This window comes from Styela clava, chromosome 11 (assembly GCF_964204865.1).
Source record: "Styela clava chromosome 11, kaStyClav1.hap1.2, whole genome shotgun sequence".
In the NCBI taxonomy this organism is placed as follows: domain Eukaryota; kingdom Metazoa; phylum Chordata; class Ascidiacea; order Stolidobranchia; family Styelidae; genus Styela; species Styela clava.
In genome coordinates, this window is record NC_135260.1 from 19,154,086 (window position 1) to 19,174,520 (window position 20,435).

The 20,435-nt window shown below is 32.4% G+C and overlaps 2 protein-coding genes across 2 annotated transcripts in view; both read left to right on the forward strand.

The window, feature by feature from the left end:
- The first annotated feature begins 823 nt into the window (after positions 1 to 823).
- On the forward strand, positions 824 to 15,611 carry LOC120347843 (uncharacterized). The gene is made up of 22 exons (XM_078117619.1): positions 824 to 953; positions 1,175 to 1,357; positions 1,724 to 1,847; positions 2,892 to 3,056; positions 3,266 to 3,523; positions 3,831 to 3,933; positions 4,199 to 4,336; positions 4,491 to 4,637; positions 4,781 to 4,932; positions 5,403 to 5,562; positions 6,452 to 6,601; positions 6,768 to 6,916; positions 7,723 to 7,882; positions 9,873 to 10,031; positions 10,527 to 10,681; positions 11,369 to 11,528; positions 12,253 to 12,386; positions 12,978 to 13,062; positions 14,062 to 14,355; positions 14,469 to 14,753; positions 14,880 to 14,999; positions 15,403 to 15,611. The coding sequence occupies exons 5-22, from the start codon at positions 3,359 to 3,361 to the stop codon at positions 15,609 to 15,611; spliced, it is 2,925 nt and encodes a 974-aa protein (XP_077973745.1). The 5' UTR covers positions 824 to 953; positions 1,175 to 1,357; positions 1,724 to 1,847; positions 2,892 to 3,056; positions 3,266 to 3,358.
- A 481-nt stretch (positions 15,612 to 16,092) lies between these two features.
- Positions 16,093 to 20,435, forward strand: part of LOC120348022 (uncharacterized) — a 63,924-nt gene continuing 59,581 nt past the window's right edge. The window contains exons 1-7 of the mRNA XM_039418133.2: positions 16,093 to 16,175; positions 16,795 to 16,854; positions 17,289 to 17,573; positions 17,838 to 17,942; positions 18,377 to 18,544; positions 19,044 to 19,234; positions 19,943 to 20,066. Coding sequence (XP_039274067.2) covers positions 16,106 to 16,175; positions 16,795 to 16,854; positions 17,289 to 17,573; positions 17,838 to 17,942; positions 18,377 to 18,544; positions 19,044 to 19,234; positions 19,943 to 20,066 — 1,003 coding nt within the window. The 5' untranslated portion in view covers positions 16,093 to 16,105. The remainder of the gene's footprint in view (positions 16,176 to 16,794; positions 16,855 to 17,288; positions 17,574 to 17,837; positions 17,943 to 18,376; positions 18,545 to 19,043; positions 19,235 to 19,942; positions 20,067 to 20,435) is intronic.

Genomic DNA, 20,435 nt, shown 5'->3' on the forward strand with positions numbered 1-20,435 from the left:
TTGCAAAAAGGGGAGAATTGTAGGCGTGACAGCTTATCAACAATAGGATGCCTGTTGGAAATGACCAAACTGACGAAAAATTGACGAATATAACATAATTAACAGAATTTATATATATAAATATATATATCTATAGTTAATTACGAAAGAAAGGCGTATTGACCCAAGCGCTCTGGCCTCGCTTCCAGCTGTAGTTCATAAAAGTTTTGGGCGTGACGCGATTTGATGAATGCACATGCAAAATTTGGAGCAGATTCAACCTCGTTTTCGTGAGATATCGCGTGCATCTAACAGACAAAAAAACAGACAAATGCCTATCAACATACTTACCGATCAAGATCGAAAAGTAATAACAAAACAATCTATATAGAGTTATTTTTTTTAAAATTCAACACACCTTATAGTTATAATAGACGTCGTCTCATTGGTCGCGCTGAAGACCTTTCACAAAAACGTAATGCGGCGCCAGTCACCCCTGGTGTGAGTGGTTAGAAATTCTGGTCGCACGTCATTCAACTACTAATGCCTGTTGTTTGCATAGTCAGCATGCACATTGAACTTCCATTTTTGTGCATCCTACCACTTAGTGGTGTTTTTTTAGAATTTCTTTCTTAGTCCATAGAGAGTAATTGTCGCAAAGACAATTCAATTCTTAAATAGAGGAAAGCACTATAACGAGATGCCTGCCCTTACTTCCCAAGACCTTTATAATTTCACAAGATTTCCACATGATTTGTATAGTTCTTTGTTTATGATAAATTGTTACTATGATAAATAAAAGTAATTAGCAAATGATACTGTAATAATCAATGCTGTTGAAATTCCAGTCTGTGGCAAAGATCAAGTTGTCAGACCCAGAGGATTGATGTGGCTCTTCTTAGTCGTGAACATTATCCAGATATTGTTTTTGAATTGATTGGAGGAAAAGGTTTTGGTACTGTGGTGTACTTCAGGTAACATATACATGAATTCAAATTTTTCATGCGGAGTTGGCATATTTCAATTGAATAGTCAAGCACTACCAGACCATTACAGTTCGGGGTAGATTATGTATAAAATGTACTACATTATTGTACAATAAAAATATGAGATGGCAAACATGCAAGACTGTAATTATGGTTTCAAGATTCTAATGTGAAATCGTACCATTTGATATCAGACATTTTATTTGCAGGTGGAGTCATGATGACTGTCGTCACCTATTTGCCATACCTCTGCCATTTGTAGCAAGAAGTATCGAGGTTGAAGGAACACAATTTCATGTGTTAAAAGATGTGATTGATTTATCAAAATCATCAAATTTTTATAGAATAAGAAAAGAAAATTTCATTGGAGGTTTTCTTTTCTGGTTACAAACGTAAGTATAACAGTAGTTTTGCTGCATTTTTGGTCAATGCATTTTAGATATTTAAACAACATATATTTATTAATGTAGAAAAAGGAAGGGAAAATTGAATATATCGAATTACTAATATTAAACTTTTTGCGCTTACAATGAAATTTGTACACGAGTGGTTTTATTTAGTTAAACAGTACTTGCTAAAGTTAAAACACATTGAATAGTCTTTTGCTACTTTTATCTGATATTTCTTCCCATATTTAAAAAGATTGCTTTATCCAACTTTTGTTTTGACAGCAATTGTATAAAAAATTACATTCTACTTTCAACCTTGATTGAAAACTTTTTTATTTGATTATAATAATATGATTTTTACATATCCAGGAGAAAAGAGCAAAGAAGTGCTTGTCAAGTTACTCCTGCTGTACCATTTAACTACAGTGATGTGTTTGCTCAACAAGAGTTAGAAGCCTATGTAAATGCTAATTGGTATCACGAAATATGCAAGGTGTGCTGATTATTTTTGTTTATTTTTATTATATTACTTGACTAATCTATTCTATAACTATGACTCAGCACAAGATAATATTGACAATTAAATTTTGCCAAACACTTTTCTCTATCTATATGATAATAGTCATTGTTCACTATGAAACATACCAAAAAAAAGAGAAATTATGCATTCTAATTCATACTGCTGGTTTTTCCTAATTCAAAGATGTTGAAGTTTTTATTCAGACTTATGTTCAATCAGACATATTATAAGTATCTCATTTTACAGCTCTCAATTTCTCACTGTGCATGGGTTAATAAAATTTGAATCTTTTTGTAATATGACATTTGTCAATTTAATTTTGACGAGATTGTTTTCAGCTATAGCAATACATAAAAATCCATTGACAATTGTTCCATTATTATGAGATACAGTATCAATTATTAAAAGCAGCCTGTATAACTTGAGATGCAGAAGCGTGGAAATAAGCTACAGAATTGTTGCAATGATTCACTACAGGAAGATTTTTATGGAGTTATTGGACAGAAAAACATCTATTTCATTGAAATGATGGGAATATAGACAATAGCCGTTCTGCAATTTGATTCAGATATAATTTCCTTACTCAACAAATGTTGTATCCCACTTGTACTACACTTGGTCTACCCCTACATGTTTTCTTTTTCCACATCTCACTCTTTTCTCAAGATTCTGAATACCGGTATAGATTGTGAGGCTAATGATTAAAGCAAGCATATGAGGTGGAATTCATGCTATGATCATGATATTAAATCTATTTATATGTAGTTCATACAATTGAAGTGGGACACAACATTTGTGAGACATCAGTTTTTCTCTATATGATAATAGTCATTGTTCACTATGAAACATTCCAAAAAAATGGGGAATCATGCATTTGAATTCATACTGCTGGTTTTTTCTAATAGGAGTTAAGCCAACTTGTATCCAAAAATGTTGAAAGGGTCATCCCTGAGGACATTTGCATGGTGACATATATCTAATTTAAGCTTCCACCTGAATGGCACTATTTTTTTACAGGTTTCAACTCATCAGATTTTACTAGAAAATTACATCGATATATCAGAAAATGATTTGTTGAAATTTGGTAAAAATTTGTTCAATAACTATTTAGAAGAGTTTAAAACATCCACAAACAATTGGTCATTGGAAGATCGACTGAAAGCATGGCTGGACTGGACACTGGTAATATTCATAGGATATTCATGCTTTTGTAATAATATGTTTTTGTACTGTAACCATAGCCCGATGAATGCACATATTTAATACCATGCACAATACACAGCATATTCTGTTACGATTTATGTAACTATTTCTTTATTTTTGTAAATGTCAGTTATAGATATTGTCTTTTCACTCAGAGTAATTGTAACTCACTTTAATTCATATTACAGGAAACGTCTGCAACTGAACATTTTTTACACTTCTCTCGAGTACAAGGCCGTGGTAGAATCGCTGCTATATCAGTCGAAAACAATTTAGTGTACATGTATGGACTCTACCCAATATCAATCAAGCATACGAATGTAAAAGCTCGCACTGTTACAGCTTTTGATACAAATAAAAATTATAATAAGGAACTAACTCAAATATTTTACATTGATCTGAATGAAAGATTAATGTATAAACAGAGCGATAATGATAGCTTTCATGTGAAATCATATTATGATGTCTAACCTATGCAATGAGAAATTCAAATAATTTTATTTGAGTTACAACATTTCAAGAAAACACATTATTATAGAATTACTCTGCACTTGACCTTGAACAAGGCTCTGTGTAAGCTCGCATATGACATCGTGAGATAATTGAATTGAATTTTTTTAGATTAATCAATTTCTTGATGTCACAATTTAGTTTGGTCAATGTACTGGCTTGAAGTTTTCTTGGAATGAAGCTGTGCTTGCTAAATCTTTACTAGAAGCTTTTGATGAAATCTACGGTAAATTCTGTTTGTAGATTGGTGACGCTCGAGGAATTTCTCACCTGTACGTACATGGTGAACGACTATATGCATCGGATAACAACAACGTTTTATATTATTCTGACGATATAATTCCGCGTATGTAACTTTACTATATTTATTAGAAAATTTTCAGATTATTCAGTTTGAAATCATGTCTTTCAACCTGCGGGCTGACTTTCACCACTCAAAAATTACCAAGCCCCTGAAATTACTCAAAGTTACTGATTTAAAAAGGGAATATTGGCTTTAGTATGTTAGTGTCACTCAACATGTCTATCTACACATCGCTGATTTATGTTGTACGAATAATTGTTTGGTAAACGGTTTACAGTATAATGTAAATCCTTTTCCAATCATGTAGGTGTTATAAACGAACTAGGAGTTTGTGATTCTGGTTTTATGAGTATAAACAATTCATGCATCATGCTTGTCTCGAATCATGACAAACTTCGAGATGCTAAAGAGGTGTGCGCTGCTGTTGATGGGGTACTGTGGAAACGTGAGTATTTTTCATGATGAATTAGTTTTTTTAGAATCGTATAAACACAATTTGTGACTTGTTGAACTTTTTTTTTTAATGAATTTAATTGTCACCGATACTTTCATTTACATTCTAAAATCTGTACAAAGTATTTTATACAATAATATTACAGGTGCATCACGACCCCAAAAAAACTGCCAAATGAAATATACATCTGCATTTGTACCTGATTATAACTTTGAATTTTCTTCTGATTTCTATGGATATTCTTTTAAAACTGCATATCTTGATTCTGCAGATGGTTGGTCTGCCAAGACGAGTGAGTGAAATTTATCACAATATACAACATTTAAAAAAAATTATATAATCGAACTCAAGTCATGATGAGCGTGTGATTCGACTTAATGGCATGAATACCTCATTTAGAGTTCCACCACTCATTTTGTTTTAATTAATATTCAGATAGTATTGGTCAATGGATCGGGATAGATCTTAAGAAAACAGTGATTGTCTATGGATTTGTTACACAAGGACGTGCAACAATAGCTCAATTTGTGACTTCATTCAAATTTTCTTGTGACGGAAATACTGTGAAGAAAAATAATGTTGACATGGTTTGTCTCACCTAATTTCATTCAGAAAATTTATTTCATAGGGTTATTTTAAAGATATTAACAATGCATGGCCCAAAATTTGTGATTTGTATAGAATTCAAATATTATGTGTGTTCACAAATTGAAAACAAAGTGAGTAGTATAAATGAATAAATATGTATTTATATACTGAATGATTAAAGAGTTTTTGTACCATTACTGTTAGGACTGTGTTTAATGATATATGTATTTCAGTACCTTGTTAATAGTGAAATTTGGAACACTATATGCTAAGAGTCAAAATATTCATTGAAATAGTTAATAAATAGAAAACCAAGATTCATCTTATTTTATTCTATGAATTTTATAATAGAAATATTTATTGATCATTATTAAATGTTTCATAATTAGATTCACAGCACTGTGAATGTCATATCAAATATTATGATTTTGTGCAAGTTTACCGTAAGTTGTATGACATCTGATTTCAGATATTTCCAGGCAACTCTGATAGTAACTCCAAAGTTGTGAATTACCTTCCAGTGAGCTTACCCTGTCAAAGAGCTCATGTTTTGCCCCAAACCTATAACTGGTGGATGAGTTTGAGGATGGAATTGATCCATGCAGACTGTCCCATGGAAAATGTACATGGTAAGTTTCGATTACGCTCAAATTGTGTTCATGTGATTAATTATGTATTTTAAATATTACTTTGTCAAGAGAATGACTTTATAATTGTGGGTGAAAGCGGTCAAAATGAAAAAATTGAATATAAAATTGGTTGTAATATTTTTCACATATTCTACCCTTCAATATGTACGGTAAGTATCGGTATGAAAGAATACATGAAGAGCGTTACATGAAGCTACTTCAAAAAGTTTGTTATATATTGCTTCGAGATCGTATTTCATTGAAGTGTCACAATTTTGGGGGAATAACCATCCTAATTAACATATTAATGATGTTCCTATAAATCAGTGATACATTATTCAATGCTAACAATTGGTTTATAAAAGTTGGATTGGATGAAATGGAAAAATATATTTTAAATTTGTACTTTGAAAATATTTCCTAATATTAGGCTAAGTGTCATGGACATGTTGTTTTCAATAAGTTTTTATGTGTCATAAAACGTTGAACAGTTACCATTAAGCACAGAAGTAACGTTTCATTTCTATAAAAAAAAATTTTCCTTGAATTGCATAAATTCAGTTAAAATTATGTTATCACCAACAGACCAATTTGTGGCCAATTTTTGCTGGTGTATTCTGATAATGAAAAGTTAGTAATATAAATTATGTCTATTACTTGTGTTATCCTCATTGATCTGAGCTGGTGCATTTACAGAACTTGTGACTGTATCAACAAAACTAAAATATTCAACTGTTTTTTCAATTCAATAGCCTTCCAGACTTTGTCTTAGTTTTCTCAAGTTTGAATGGCTTGGCATTCAAATTTCACATTTTTATTCCATTATTTTGTAATTACCGGTAATATATTTTACATACATATAAAGATAAATAATATTAAAATATGTCAGGATCATCACATCTTGGAACCAATTGTGAATTGAAATATACATCAGCACTTGTATATGACTATACTGTTAGTGTTTCATCAGATTATAGTTTGAATAGCCATGAAGGTCTCTATCTCGATTCTACAGATGGTTGGGCTTCTCTAAGCCGTGGTGAGTGAAAATTATTGCAACATAAGAAAATTTTGATAAAACTTAATCAAAAGTAATCATAAATATAGTTTAATAGAGAAACAATATTGGTCATTTGTATAATTTTTTTCAAAGTTTTATTGATTTCCATGACACACCACTTTTGAACTATTTTATTGTTATTCAGATGTTGGACAATGGGTTGAAATTGATTTGAAGAGAACAACCATGGTTCACGGAATTGTTACACAAGGTCGTGCAATGTATGATCAGCATGTAACTTCATTCAAATTTGCTTGTGACGGAATTTATGTGAAGGATAATAATGTGGACAAGGTTAGCAGAACCTGATTTCATTAAACATCTGGAAAATTTACTTCATAGGGTTATTTTATTGTTTGATACAAATTTGAAAAAATATTAATAAAACACAACACAAAATTTAAAAGTTTCATAGAATCCAAATATATTAGTTGAACATACTTAGTGTTCCATTATTTTTGAGTAATTATATTATCATGCAACCTAGTATAAAATATTTTAAAGGAATCATTAATCAAGTATAAACAAGCATTGCAATAGAACTCGGAATGGTTATCCTTCTATCCGAATGGCAGAGGATCAGACACATTTAATAACATTTTATGTATATTATAGCAATAACTAACGATTAAGAACAGGTTCAAATTGAAGATAATATAGTGTGCTTCAAAAAATTCTAGTTCCTATTTTATATTGTTTACATCGTTATCCCGGGGGAGGAGAATGGATAGGCCAGCCTAATCCTATGGCGCACCCCGGCCTCTCATCGAGTTACCCAGTTATTTGTTTCGGAAGCATGGACTTAATGGTGGTGGAAGCCATAACCGACCATAGGTTATGTGAACCACCCTACTATGGCGAGGAGTCCAGCAATCCTCTCGACATAACCATCCCCGCATGGGATTCCAACCTGCGAACCCACGCAGTGTAATCAGAGTTGCGGTGGCGATCATATTCCTCATGCTTAGCACGATGCACCACATCGTCGAGCCGATGAAAGGACGTGGTCCACTTCCTCATCATTTTTTCCCCCCTGGATAAGTGAAAAATTGTAACTGATTTAATTACTACTAATTAATTTGGTTGCATATCTGATTTAGGTGTTCCTGGGAAACTTTGATAGAAATACAAAAGTTGTAAATTTTCTTCCGGCAAGTTTATCTTGTCGAACGGCTAGAGTTTTTCCTCTAACATTTCACTCATGGATGAGCATGAGAATGGAATTTATACATGGAGAATGTTCAGTGAACAACTTCCCAGGTAAATTACAACGATACTGATATCAATTGATCCATGATTGTGTTTGTTGTATGTTAAATGTTGTTGCATGTCTTTCATTGGAAGACGAATTGGGGACATTAACATACTTTTTTGAAGATAATCACCGGACCGTGTTGACATCAAATAAAAAATCTCTGAGAGACATACCGGTAGTTATATTTTGGTGTTGATTATTCTAAGTATTCGACAATCTGTTGAGATGTTCTTTTTAAATATCAAACTCTGAGCATACTATAAGCCATTTGTGTCATAGTATGAGCAGTTAACAAAAACTTATGGTACTGCAAATATAATGTTTAGCCATCACACTGTCATAAAGAAGATTGTCGACGGTTTCGGTGTCTGCAGTAAGCACTGATCATCAACATGAATAAAAGTTAATTTGGTCGATAGAAAATTCCAAAAAATTTATATTTTAATTAAGAAAGATTTCTAGAGCAGGGCTACTCAACTATTTTCATCGAAGGTTCGTACACAAACTTTAAAAATTACTGGGGTCCGGTCATTCGAAGAATATATTTTAGCTATGGAACAAAATTACAAATGCATCGTTTGACAAAACACAAGAGCAATGCTTAATATCACACTTCGGTGTCGGTATGACAAGGCTTCAGTTGTGAAGCCGAGTGTGTGAGTTGACACGCGTGAGAAATTTATATGGAATACATATAAGCTACAAGAACAAGCTAATGTTCACCACCAAAGGCCAATATAAAAAGAGGAGCAAAGAAGTGACTGGAAGCATCTGGCGCTTATCAACAGCCTAAACCCTAAAAAGCGGCCGCGGTCCAAATTTAGCACTCGAAAGGTCCGGATTCGCACCGCGGCCCGCTAGTTGAGTAGCCCTGCTCTACAGAGTACAGATTCCATGGAAGGGCCTGAGTACCCAAGGACCAGAAAATACACCTCTTGTCCCTCTGCTAGTCTGGACCTATGGAGCGTCTATTTCAATTTAGAGTAGGGCCTAGTTCTTCTTGTGATATCAGTAATAAGTAGTTTATTTTTAGCCATGCTGAAAATATGCACTAGACGTATAAATTACATTGAATTGTAAAAAATCCAATGGTTGTGCTGCAGGGAGATGCGGAACACCAATACTGGCTATATAGTTATATGGCAGAGAGTCATTCATTAGACTTTTTTATAAACAATGGCTATTGTACATAAGTTTGATTTTTCAATTTTGTGATATTTTCTGCACCTCACTTTCTGTAACTTGACATTTATGGTTAATTTAAATTTTTTTTGTGAAAGAGTAATTTATTACCTAAACGTTTTTTAGAAAATATTTGAATTTATTTTTAAAACTTATGTTAGTATTATCAACTTTGTATTCAGCATATTAACATCTGACCATTAGGGATGGGAATTGCAGGGAAAACACTCTAATCATTAACCGGTTGAAATTTAGTTGAAATTTACATTAACATTTCTCTTACATTATTATATGTAACGCTCTAATCAACTCGCTCATGCGTGTAACCTTTCTCCCGTCGCACTCTTCGAGCGCGTAATGCTATTTCTAATCATTCCTTGTTAAGATGTCTTAAGAGTCTGTTGTTGTTTACATTTAATATTATTTGTCACTAAGGACTTGTGTGTTGTATTCGGGGTGAAGGATTGTGGCAGGATCCATTAATATACGTCCATACTGGCGGGAGGATAAAATGAGGAGTTGTGTGTATTATGTACCTACTAGTGTACCATCAGAGTGTGTATTCAGTATGGGAGGAAATATCGTAAATTTACAGGCTTTGTCACTACTTCCCGAAAATGGCTATATGCTAACACTTCTGGGCAGAATGTTCACTCAATGTTTATCCATTCCCAGCCCTACTGATCACTTCTTATATCTCATATATGATACTTTATAAAACAGCAACTAATTTTTCAAGACGACTGATAAAATTCTTCATGGTAGATCAAATACTTTGCAGTAAAGAGTAAAGCAGTTCATTTATTTGTTTAGATGATCACACATATGCATCCTCTAAGATCCCCGTTACTTGCGAAGCAAGACTAGCTTCAGAACTATATCCTGGTTTCCTGATAAGTGCTTCCGAAGACTATATTAATGCTAATGGAGCTAGTGCCAGACTCGATGAATGGGGCTGGGCTCTTAAATACAGTAAGATATCTTCTGTTATCGCATACATTAATGTACATTAAATTGTTTAATAAGCATTATTAACTTTCTGTGTACGCCAAAAAGATAATTATTCCTGAAAATCAATCTCATGCTTGTCTGTGACAAAGTGGTGTATTGTTTTTCTAAAATTTGATAACTTTGTGTTCGTCATTCAACTCATTCTTTCAATATTACTAATGCTACAAATTTGACTATAAATTTTCACAAAGCAGTCGATTAATCATCTAATACACTCAACCGGCGAATTTCACTGCTTTTGTAAGTAAATATAAACTGTTTTTGGTTCTTACATTTTTATCAGTTTCCGGGGAGTACTCTCGAAGAATGTTTTTATTCATTGCTTAGTGTATAAGTATTTAATACCAAAAATGAATTTTACGTTTGGAACACTGATGGCCTGCCTGCCCATATGCCAAAAACAATATTGTATGATAAAGCAAAAAGTGAAAAACTACCACTCATTTTAATATTCAGATCATTCGGGTGCTTGGATTGAATTTGATTTTGAACTTACTGTGGTAGTGCTTGGGATTGTTACAATTGGACGTGCTGGTGGATATCAACAATGGGTTACAACATATAAAGCTTCATGTGATGGAAATTCCATTTTTGAAAATGGACAAGAAAAGGTATTTTCTTCAGTGGAATACCAAAAGTGGTGCTGGTATAATAAAAATGAATGCACTGAAGCCACTGTTCCTGGATAAAAATATTTTTGTAATCTTGAGGCCAGAAGTCATTTTATTCACATTTGTCATTCTTCATAAATTTGGTCAGGAATATTCTAGAAAGCTGTAACAAATGTCTAAGAAACACTTTACTGAATAGCATATTGGCTTGTACACATAAGTGATATATCCATTCAGGCAATAGCTTAATGAAGCACAATAATGCAACATTTCTATTACATTACAATATTCCTAGCAGAAAGTGTAATATTTCTATTCTTGTGCAAATCATTTAAGGTGGGATCTAGAAAATGAATAATTGTTGACACTAATAAACCATCCTGAAATATTGTTAGAAAAGATTAAATAGAAATCATCAGGATTTTGGTTCTTTAAAGATTTTCATTGGGCCTCGAGAGTATTATAATTTTGTATTATATTATTCACAAGTGATTAGATTTCACATTTCTATAGAACATACTTAAGAATGCACGGCATTGTGTTGATTTTGCTATCAAACTTAATCAGTAATTTATTTTTCCACCAACGGAAGCGATTCTATGAAACAAAAAATTGACTATAATGCAGGAATTTTAGGGGCGACTTTCACTCTTGCAGAATTTAATCAAAGGGTATAATTCAAAACAGGTATACCAAGGTAACACTGATAAAATCACAAAAGTTGTGAATTATTTGTCTGAGCCACTGTATTGTCAGAAGTTCAGAGTCTATCCTTTAACGGGTCATGGTTGGATGACTATGAGATTGGGATTTATGTTGGAAGACTGCAAAAACTCAGCAGGAGGAGGTAAATGCTTCAAATATTATTTGATACAATTTGATTACCAATTGATTTCAATCAATCCATACTTGAATAACAAAGCAATATATTTTCCAATGAACTGAAATAATCAGCTATAAAGTGTTGTTTATGCGTCACCTGAACCATGAACTTATTTTTAGTTGTGTATGCGAGTCGAAATTTTGAACAATTAGAATTATTCGAAAAGCCCATGTTTCCATGAAGATATTAGTATTAGTTGATTGGTTTTTCCCACTCAAAAATATTGATTCAAATGATGGAACATTCCAAAAGATTTAAAAAAATCATCAACACAAGTACTGAACCAGTCATATTAAAATTTCCATAATATGGTCATATAATGACAAATCAGGCCAAATAAAAAATAATAAATAAATGGTTGAATAAATTGGATACCATGAATTTTTTTGCGTTATTATGAAAACAAGCTGTGCGTTTGTATTGATCTTCTAAGGTCATAGCATTGAATACATTTTGTATCCAGTGACTTTGTGTTTTTTGATTACTGAACTGTACATTCCATAAACTTATTGTTCTGTTTTATAATCCTTTTTGTTCAGGTTGAGCTAGGCTGGGTACAATCAAACCCAAATCGAAGTTCGGGTGTTAAAGAAATATTTTCCATTTTCCTAGAAGTAATTGAGCTCTATTTTTGGGTCACCCAATATTATTTCACTTTCTTATTTTCATTATTAATAATATGTTTTAGAATGGTTTCATTTTGGTGGAAAATATGAATATTATGTTTCCTCTGACATGACTTGTAAAGAACTCGAAGCCACAAAAGTTGAAATCAATTCAAAACAGAAAGCAATTGAAATATCTAGCATGCTGAAGCAGCTTGTAAGATTACATCATCACTTATTTTTTTTTATATCATGAATAAATAATGGCGTAAATCATACTGCTTTAAATTCAGATTCAGATATTTATTTTCATATTGCAATAAACACACATAAAAAAAAAGAACAGAAAACATTGACTCATAGCAGTTGATGCCAGATTCATAAAAAACTCGTCATCCACGTTATCCAGCTAACAACACCTTATTGCCAAATTCAAGCAGCAAAGAAATGGAAGAAACAATTATTCAAGAAATTAACTTAAAATGCAAAATCATGAAGAAAACAATAGATTAGTGACAGGAACCAGATAAATGAGGAGAACTATTATGAATTATTTCCCATAGATGCCGAATTATCGACATCTGGGGATTAGAATATGCTTTGATGAGTGTGAACACAGCAAAACTTTGCTGACTAATATGACTAGGCTCAATATAAAAAATGCTGCTGCTGCCTAGCAATGAGGGTCGCTTTTAAGCCATTCAAATGATAATTACCTTAATGGCTCATTTAAAATTATAGCTAATGTATCTGATACGCAGACTTTTTGATTATTTGTTTCGTTTAAATGAAAACTTTGTTTTTGTAGATTGAAAAATATCCAGGTGATTTTATATGGAGCAAAGTCCATAAAACTCGACACACCAGCGATTATATATTTGAAATTGGCCCAGGTAAAATACCAAAGTGAAATATGTATGTTTCTAAAGTTTTTGTATTGCCTGTATTTTCAATTTATTGTCAAGTCATTGAGTGCAATATATGTCTAATAGCTTCTTTCTGGTAATCAATTATTCATATAGAGTTATTGAAAATGTGTCATAATTACTTTTTCAATATTATATTCATTATTGAATGGTTCTGAAGATCCAACTATTCACAAACAAAGCTTCAGAAGATAATATTTTTTTCACTTGCTTGGTAATATTTTTGTATTCAATCCACTTGAATTATGCAAGTATATGTAATGAAGCCTTTGCTCCCTTAGAATCTCACAATAACAAACAAAATTGCTCCGCCACATCCTGCCAAAAGTTGGGAATAGGCTTGCCATTACCCCTCTGATTACACATGTGTTGGTTCACAGTTTTGAATAATACGAGGGTTAATTATATGCGCTGTGGGGTTGTTCATGTAACCATTGGTAGGTTACCGCTTTCTCCACCATCAAGTTCATGCATCTGAAAACAAACAATTGGCTATCTAATCCTATACCCAATATGACCTGGTAATCAGACAAGAGACTGTGGTACACCATATGATTAAGCCGACTAATCGACTTTCCTCTCCCCTGGCATAATTATGAAATTAAGATGGAAATATTTATCATCCTGTGATTTTTTTTTATTGTACTGAACTATTGAACTATTCATGAATCAGAATTTTGCATTCTATCATTTGCTTTTTATTTATTGTGATGATAGTGACATTCTCAATATTTTTGCGTATGATTCGATATTAGTATCAAATGAAGTATTTTCACTTGTAATGATACATCAAGATATTAGTGTTGTAGTTATCGCTGTTTAAACACCTCTCTAGGTCTCTCACGACTCAGGCCACGTATATAACATTATTTGTTGTATCAGTTTTTTATACACATGGTTTTTGGGATAAACGATTGACTGACTGACGATGTTAGGTAAATCTAAATTTACTATAACATATTATAGGTTGGTGGACAGATCTAGGTTGCTGGAAGGATGTCCAAAATGATCGAGCAATTCCATCTGCTGATGCAAATCTTATTACTGATTCTGGGAATCCTAAGCTTAGAAAAGATGCCATCAGATTATGTGCAGAGTATGCAGACAGCATGGGATTTTCTGTATTTGCCCTACAGGATGGAGGATCATGTTTCACAGGTGTTAACGCTCACACTACATATAATAAACATGGAGAATCATCTGAATGTAAAAATGATGGAGAAGGTGGATATTTGGCAAATCAAGTTTATAAAATAAGAGGTAAATGTTACAATTCATTATGAAAATTTCTCAAATATATATATTACTCACATAAATGTTGAAGAATTTCTATTATTAATCTCCACCTTTTCTAAATATATTTTATATTTTAGAAAATTGGCACACTTTGGGCTGTTGGGTAGATTTCAACACTGATCGAGCAATTTCACCTATGGATTTCAACTTTGGAGATGTATATGATACAGGAGTTGATGCAATTAAAAATTGTGCAAAATATGCTTTCGATCAAGGATATTCTGTGTTTGCTATGCAAAATGGAGGAGAATGTTGGACTAGTGCAAATGCAGAAACTTCTTATAAAAAACATGGGCCAAGTACGCATTGCCAGAGTGATGGACTGGGTGGCGTATTGGCGAATCAAGTGTACAGATTTGCTGGTATGCTTGCTTTTGGAATTCATTACTAAGCAAATGTAAAATAATATTCTTAGCTCTAAAATAAATAGCTTTTCTGTAGTCTTTAATGCAGTGCCCACTTGGAACCATTTTATTTATTTTCTTCAGACAATTGTTGCAATATCCCAATTGGTGATAGAATAAATTGTGGATTTTCTGGCGTCACAAAAGCTAAATCACATGCAATGGGCTGCTGTTTTTCAGATTCTTTGTCTTATTTACCAAGAGGTAACTAACATTCATTTAATAAACAAATGAAGCAAAATCAGTGAATAGAAATTCCCAAATATATTTTATACACATTTGCTCACTTATATCAAAATTGAACCCTTCACTAGATTGGAAAAAGTGCTAATAGAAGAGTTGAAACCAGCTACTGGTACACTGACAGCAACAATATATCAATCCCATGTATTTTATGAGTGTTTTATTCATAATATTGCTCTGAACAATGATCAGAGATCATAAGATAACAATAATAAATTGCGCCAATGAAGTTGTACATTACCATAAGTTACTTTGCTGATTTTTTGCAACACTTAAAAAGTTGATTGTCTCAATCGTTGTAGATTCGTTTAGGCAAGATTCAAGGTTAGCATATAGCATATGTTATTATCATATTTATGTTCAGAAACTTGTTGGAGTGATTTTAATTTGTTGGCTAATACAACTATAGTAGGAAGAAATGGAACGCAATACAAAAGAACAGAAAAGGGATTAAAGTCTCGTTGTCTTGCCATTGTGTTTAATCCAATACTTGGGGTTCATTTTGCTCATAAAACTTATGATTGTGCATTGAAATATCCTGTCATTTGTGAACGAGGCATGTATAATGTATAAACCTGCTTTTATATCATTATTAGAGCACACTGAGAAAATTGAGATATATATATATATACACGATATACATTCATTCATTCATTCATTGTAACATTTTTTCGACTGTTGTACAAAATATTACAACCAGCTGCTGTGACTAGATGCAATGTGTACTAAAAGTTGGTCTAAAAACCAACAAATTTTCACCACTGAGCTGAAACTTTTGAATAATATTTTGAACAAACAAATTTTTTAAGATCTCAAGTCAAATTTATGTTGTACATGGAAGATTGTAATATTTGTGTCAATGTAACATATTAAATGCTTTTTTGTCTTTCTTATTCACTAAACTTTGTTTTCTTGAAAGAAGACATCCAAGTAATAAGTGTATTCTTTGACTGGAAAGTAACTACCATGACCACAAATAACCCTATTGTGAATATCATTAGACTAAGGAAAAGTGTATACACGACTTCTAATATCATACTCACTTTTCAGAGTTGAGACAATGGCATATGCCAGAACATGAAATTGTGTTTCCTAGTGACACTGAAATTGCTGCAGAATGCAAAAATGATACAGATGGTGAATACTTTTCTCAAGCTATTGATTGAAACAGCTTTTTTTGCCAGCATCTATTCAGCTATTTGTTTTACCAGAAGAATGTATCAGTTACCATATTTTCCAGCTAATAAGCCGATCGTCTGTACCCAATCTGTGACCTTATTTTTTGGGGTTGGCTTATTATTAGCTTCTAATCGCCAAAAAGGGGCAATAATGTGCGATCCCCATCAGTTTTCATGAATCGGTTTTCTCATTCTGTAAATCTGGTATACCCCCACTATGACTATTGTAGTTGATGTTACTTTATTTTTGTGTGCATTATGAGCATACTAGCACTCTGGTATATCATAAAAACATGGCATTTTGTCTTTGGCATGTGTACCGTATCCACTTCAAAGTGAGAGAGAGAGAGAAGGAGTTCATTGACCCAATGAAGAAAAAAGAATCGATAAAAATAGAGTATGCATTAGTGCTTAACTAACGAATCTGCCAAACATAGAAAAAAATAATTTCGATTTTTCTGTCTTGCCCTAATGGACAGCAATATCCAAATTAAAAATCCTCACTTGTAGTACCCTCATGCAGTACATTTCAAAATGCACTTTATTTAAGATTATAATTTTTTTTTTCTATGTTCCAGTTACGTACCTTCTTCCAATCCAATGCACTGCAGAAGATGGAAATTGTCTTCTCTCACCAGGTATCATAAATTGATTTGATCTCACTATAATGAAATTGTAAATTAATATGACGTGAATCGTGCCAAACATCAAAGGTCTTATTAAGGACACTAAACAGAAAGATATAAATTAATCATATACCACACAACGGTTATATTAATCTATTTTTGTGCCATCTGATAAATGATATATGTAGCATTTAAAAAATGTTTTCTGGAAACAGAGGCTAAGCAACTTCCATTTTATGTTCATGACTTATATTGGACAAATCATCCATGCTAGTCGACCAGGATGAAATCATTTTGGTTAGGCCATTGCTATCACAAAACCTTTTTTGCAAATATTAACAGAAATTCTTTTTCATTCCGCTATCTCTCCTTGTATCAATTGATACCTTGTAATTTCATTGTCAAAATTTTGTATATATATAATTTATTTTGATTCTTTCCGACAGGTGCATGGACAAACTTAGGTTGTTGGGCAGATGATCCTTCGGATGAAGCTATTTGGCCACCTGTCGATCACTTTCTTGAATTAGATTTGTTATCAAGAAAAAAACCTATTAAAGAATGTGCTGAGTTTGCTTATAGTCGAGGATATTCTGTGTTTGCTCTTCAAAATGGTGGAATTTGTTACACTAGTTCTAATGCTGAAAAAACCTACACAAAACATGGGTCGTCTGCTGCATGTGGCACCAATGGTAAAGGAGGTGTCAACGCCAATCAAGTCTACAAATTTGGTGGGTTAGTCCAGTACATATGAGAATATCTGCTATTTACACCACATGACTTCATCTTTGTTTTGTGAAAATAAAAGTCTGCCTTCATATTTAAAATTTACTTGAGCAAATTTAATTTCTGGGATTAAAATTATTAAACAGGATGCCGTATTGACCCATTCTATTCATCAATACAATATGTCTGATTGAATCTTATTAAGAAGTGTCGTATGTGATAACTCCGGCTATCTAATAAGATTTTTTTTTATTGGTATTGTCTGATAGTCGACTATTATGCTTGGAAATTTGAGTCATCGATGTCCAGAGGATTGCCAATACCTGGGATGGAAATATCAAGAACTTGTTCTAAGTCCAATGGAAAACCTAAAAGTTAGAATTTAAATTTTATTTTTGTAATGAAGCTATAATTTCAATTTTACATGTATCTTAGTTTTGTATAGTTTAATAAGATAGATTATGAAATTTATAAACATTATATCAGCAATGTTACCAGTATCTGCACACCAGTATATGCGATTCACCATGATTGTTCACTTATAGTTAGATTGCACTGATGCGACATTCCGATTTTCCTTATTTAAGTTCTATTACTAGTTTGGGGACTGTCGGTGTTAGTCTCCTCAAAATTCCCCTGTTCATAGATTTCAGTCCCTTTACACAACTTATTGTAAAATAGGCGAACAAAATTAGTTACTTCCATTTTGGTAAACATACTTCTGGAGCGTCAAATTTGTGACAGTGGTTCACGATCACTGTTCTATAAGAATATATTTGGTATCTCAAATCGAAATTTGTGTTCATAGTTATTGCTGACGAAGATTGTGAAGTTCGATTATCATACAGAAGAAGAAAATGTCATCACTGGCATGAAGACATAGGAAAACAAGAATGTCTTGCACATGGATGTTGTTTTGATGACTATATAAATATACATTCAGGAACAATCCAGTGTTTTGAGAGAAGGGATTCAGGTAAGAACAAAGTTAAGCAGGTTGAGTTAAATGCAGTAGCTTGTGATGCATATAACTTGACATATCATTGCCAACATTACCCTAAATAAATTGCTCTGTATAGACACTCAAAATATTTACAAATTCAAATTTGTGACTTGTGACTAAACTATCACTGGGATGAAAATATGTCACGTCATTAATGGCACAAAAATATAGGGGAAGCAAGAATGTCTTGCACATGAATGTTTTAAATTTGTTACTTGTGACTGATTAAACTGAATTTTATTTTTGAATATGAATGAAATTTGTAGCAACAGCTATCAAATGGTGATTTTGAAATCCTAACCTTGAACCCTTTTGAACTAATACCTTGTACAACACAAATTATTGATGGTATGTTCCACGTCGATTATGTTTTACATATATATTGAATTGAAAGGATATTAAAACTGACTGTTAGATTAAATAGATAAATTTGATTTTTCATGACAAAGTATAAATTCAAACTTTTTTCAAGGATATTTTTCTGGACCAAACATTCCTGTCTCAAGAACGCATAACAGACTTTTCTGTCAAAAACCAAAGAAAAAGGCGTGTGAATATTTATCAAATACATGTCATGAAATGGCCACCTGTCTTAATGATAGAATCTTTCAAAATGAAATAGCTCACTGCTATTGTAACGAAGGTTATATTGGAGATGGTCATGTAAGTTTTTTAATTCTTGTTCCGAAACATTGAAAGAACGCTTTTTCTCAGCTCTTTTTGGCAATAACCTGTTTTCATGATCACTTGGATGCAGTAACCAAACAAAACAAACAAACAATAACCAGTGTTTCACAAATTTGACTCTGTAGAAAAATGACTTCTATATCACTTTGGTGGCTTCTTACAGAATTTGTCACATAATCTTTTACCTGTGATATTGAATCAGATATTTAGATTTGAATTCGAATCATATTAAATTTTTCATGCAGAGTCCTATAGTTCCACGCTTGTTAAAACTCCATTAATATAAAATGATAACTGAAATAAATGTTTAGAAAAAAATTGTTAAACATTTCTTGGTAACAATCAATTGCACACAACTTGCATTAACTCTGGCTTGATCAGAGAACAAGTATTACTGTTATATGAAAGTAAACTATTGCTGCTTGATGCAAAATGACTTTGCTGTGCAATAGTTTACAAGATAATCGTTCCATGAATATTAAATTAAATGGTATTAAACCAGATTCATTTATTGACATTCACTGATACCTCTTCTTAACCAGTGGCCGAATGAAAAAAAGCCATACATGAGAATTCTCCAGATATTTCGAGGTGTTTGAGAATGAAATTCGACAATTGACAAAATTTTATTTTTATCTGATAAGATTGATCTGTTCTAATGATTAATTGTTCTTGTTTTTACAGTTTTGTGTTGAACTTCAGCAATGTCCACCATCATGGAATTATACTAAAAATACAACTATATGCTCAAAGAAATTCTTAGAAACAGACAATTACAATTTTACATCATCAGTACCAATTTCTTTAGGTTGGTTTTATCAACTTGAAACAATATTTACCTTTACAATGTACAATGCGGCTATTAAAATTCAAATACCATGGGATACAAATAGTTGATACGCAGCAAATTAAAAAGAATGTACAAATGTAAAAAATATGGAATATTTCAAACCTGGTTTGACATATGAGTTGCAATTGCAATATGGAAAATCAACTCCACAATGATAAAATAAAACTACCGTAATTTCAAGTTTTCAAATATCCTAACAAGGTTTTATAGCAAAACCTATAAATGATTGAATAAAGCCAAAATTGGGCACTGTATGATGGTGTATTAGGATGAATATTTAAATTTGGATATTTTTATAGAAGTTGGCTTTTTGTTATAAATTGTCAA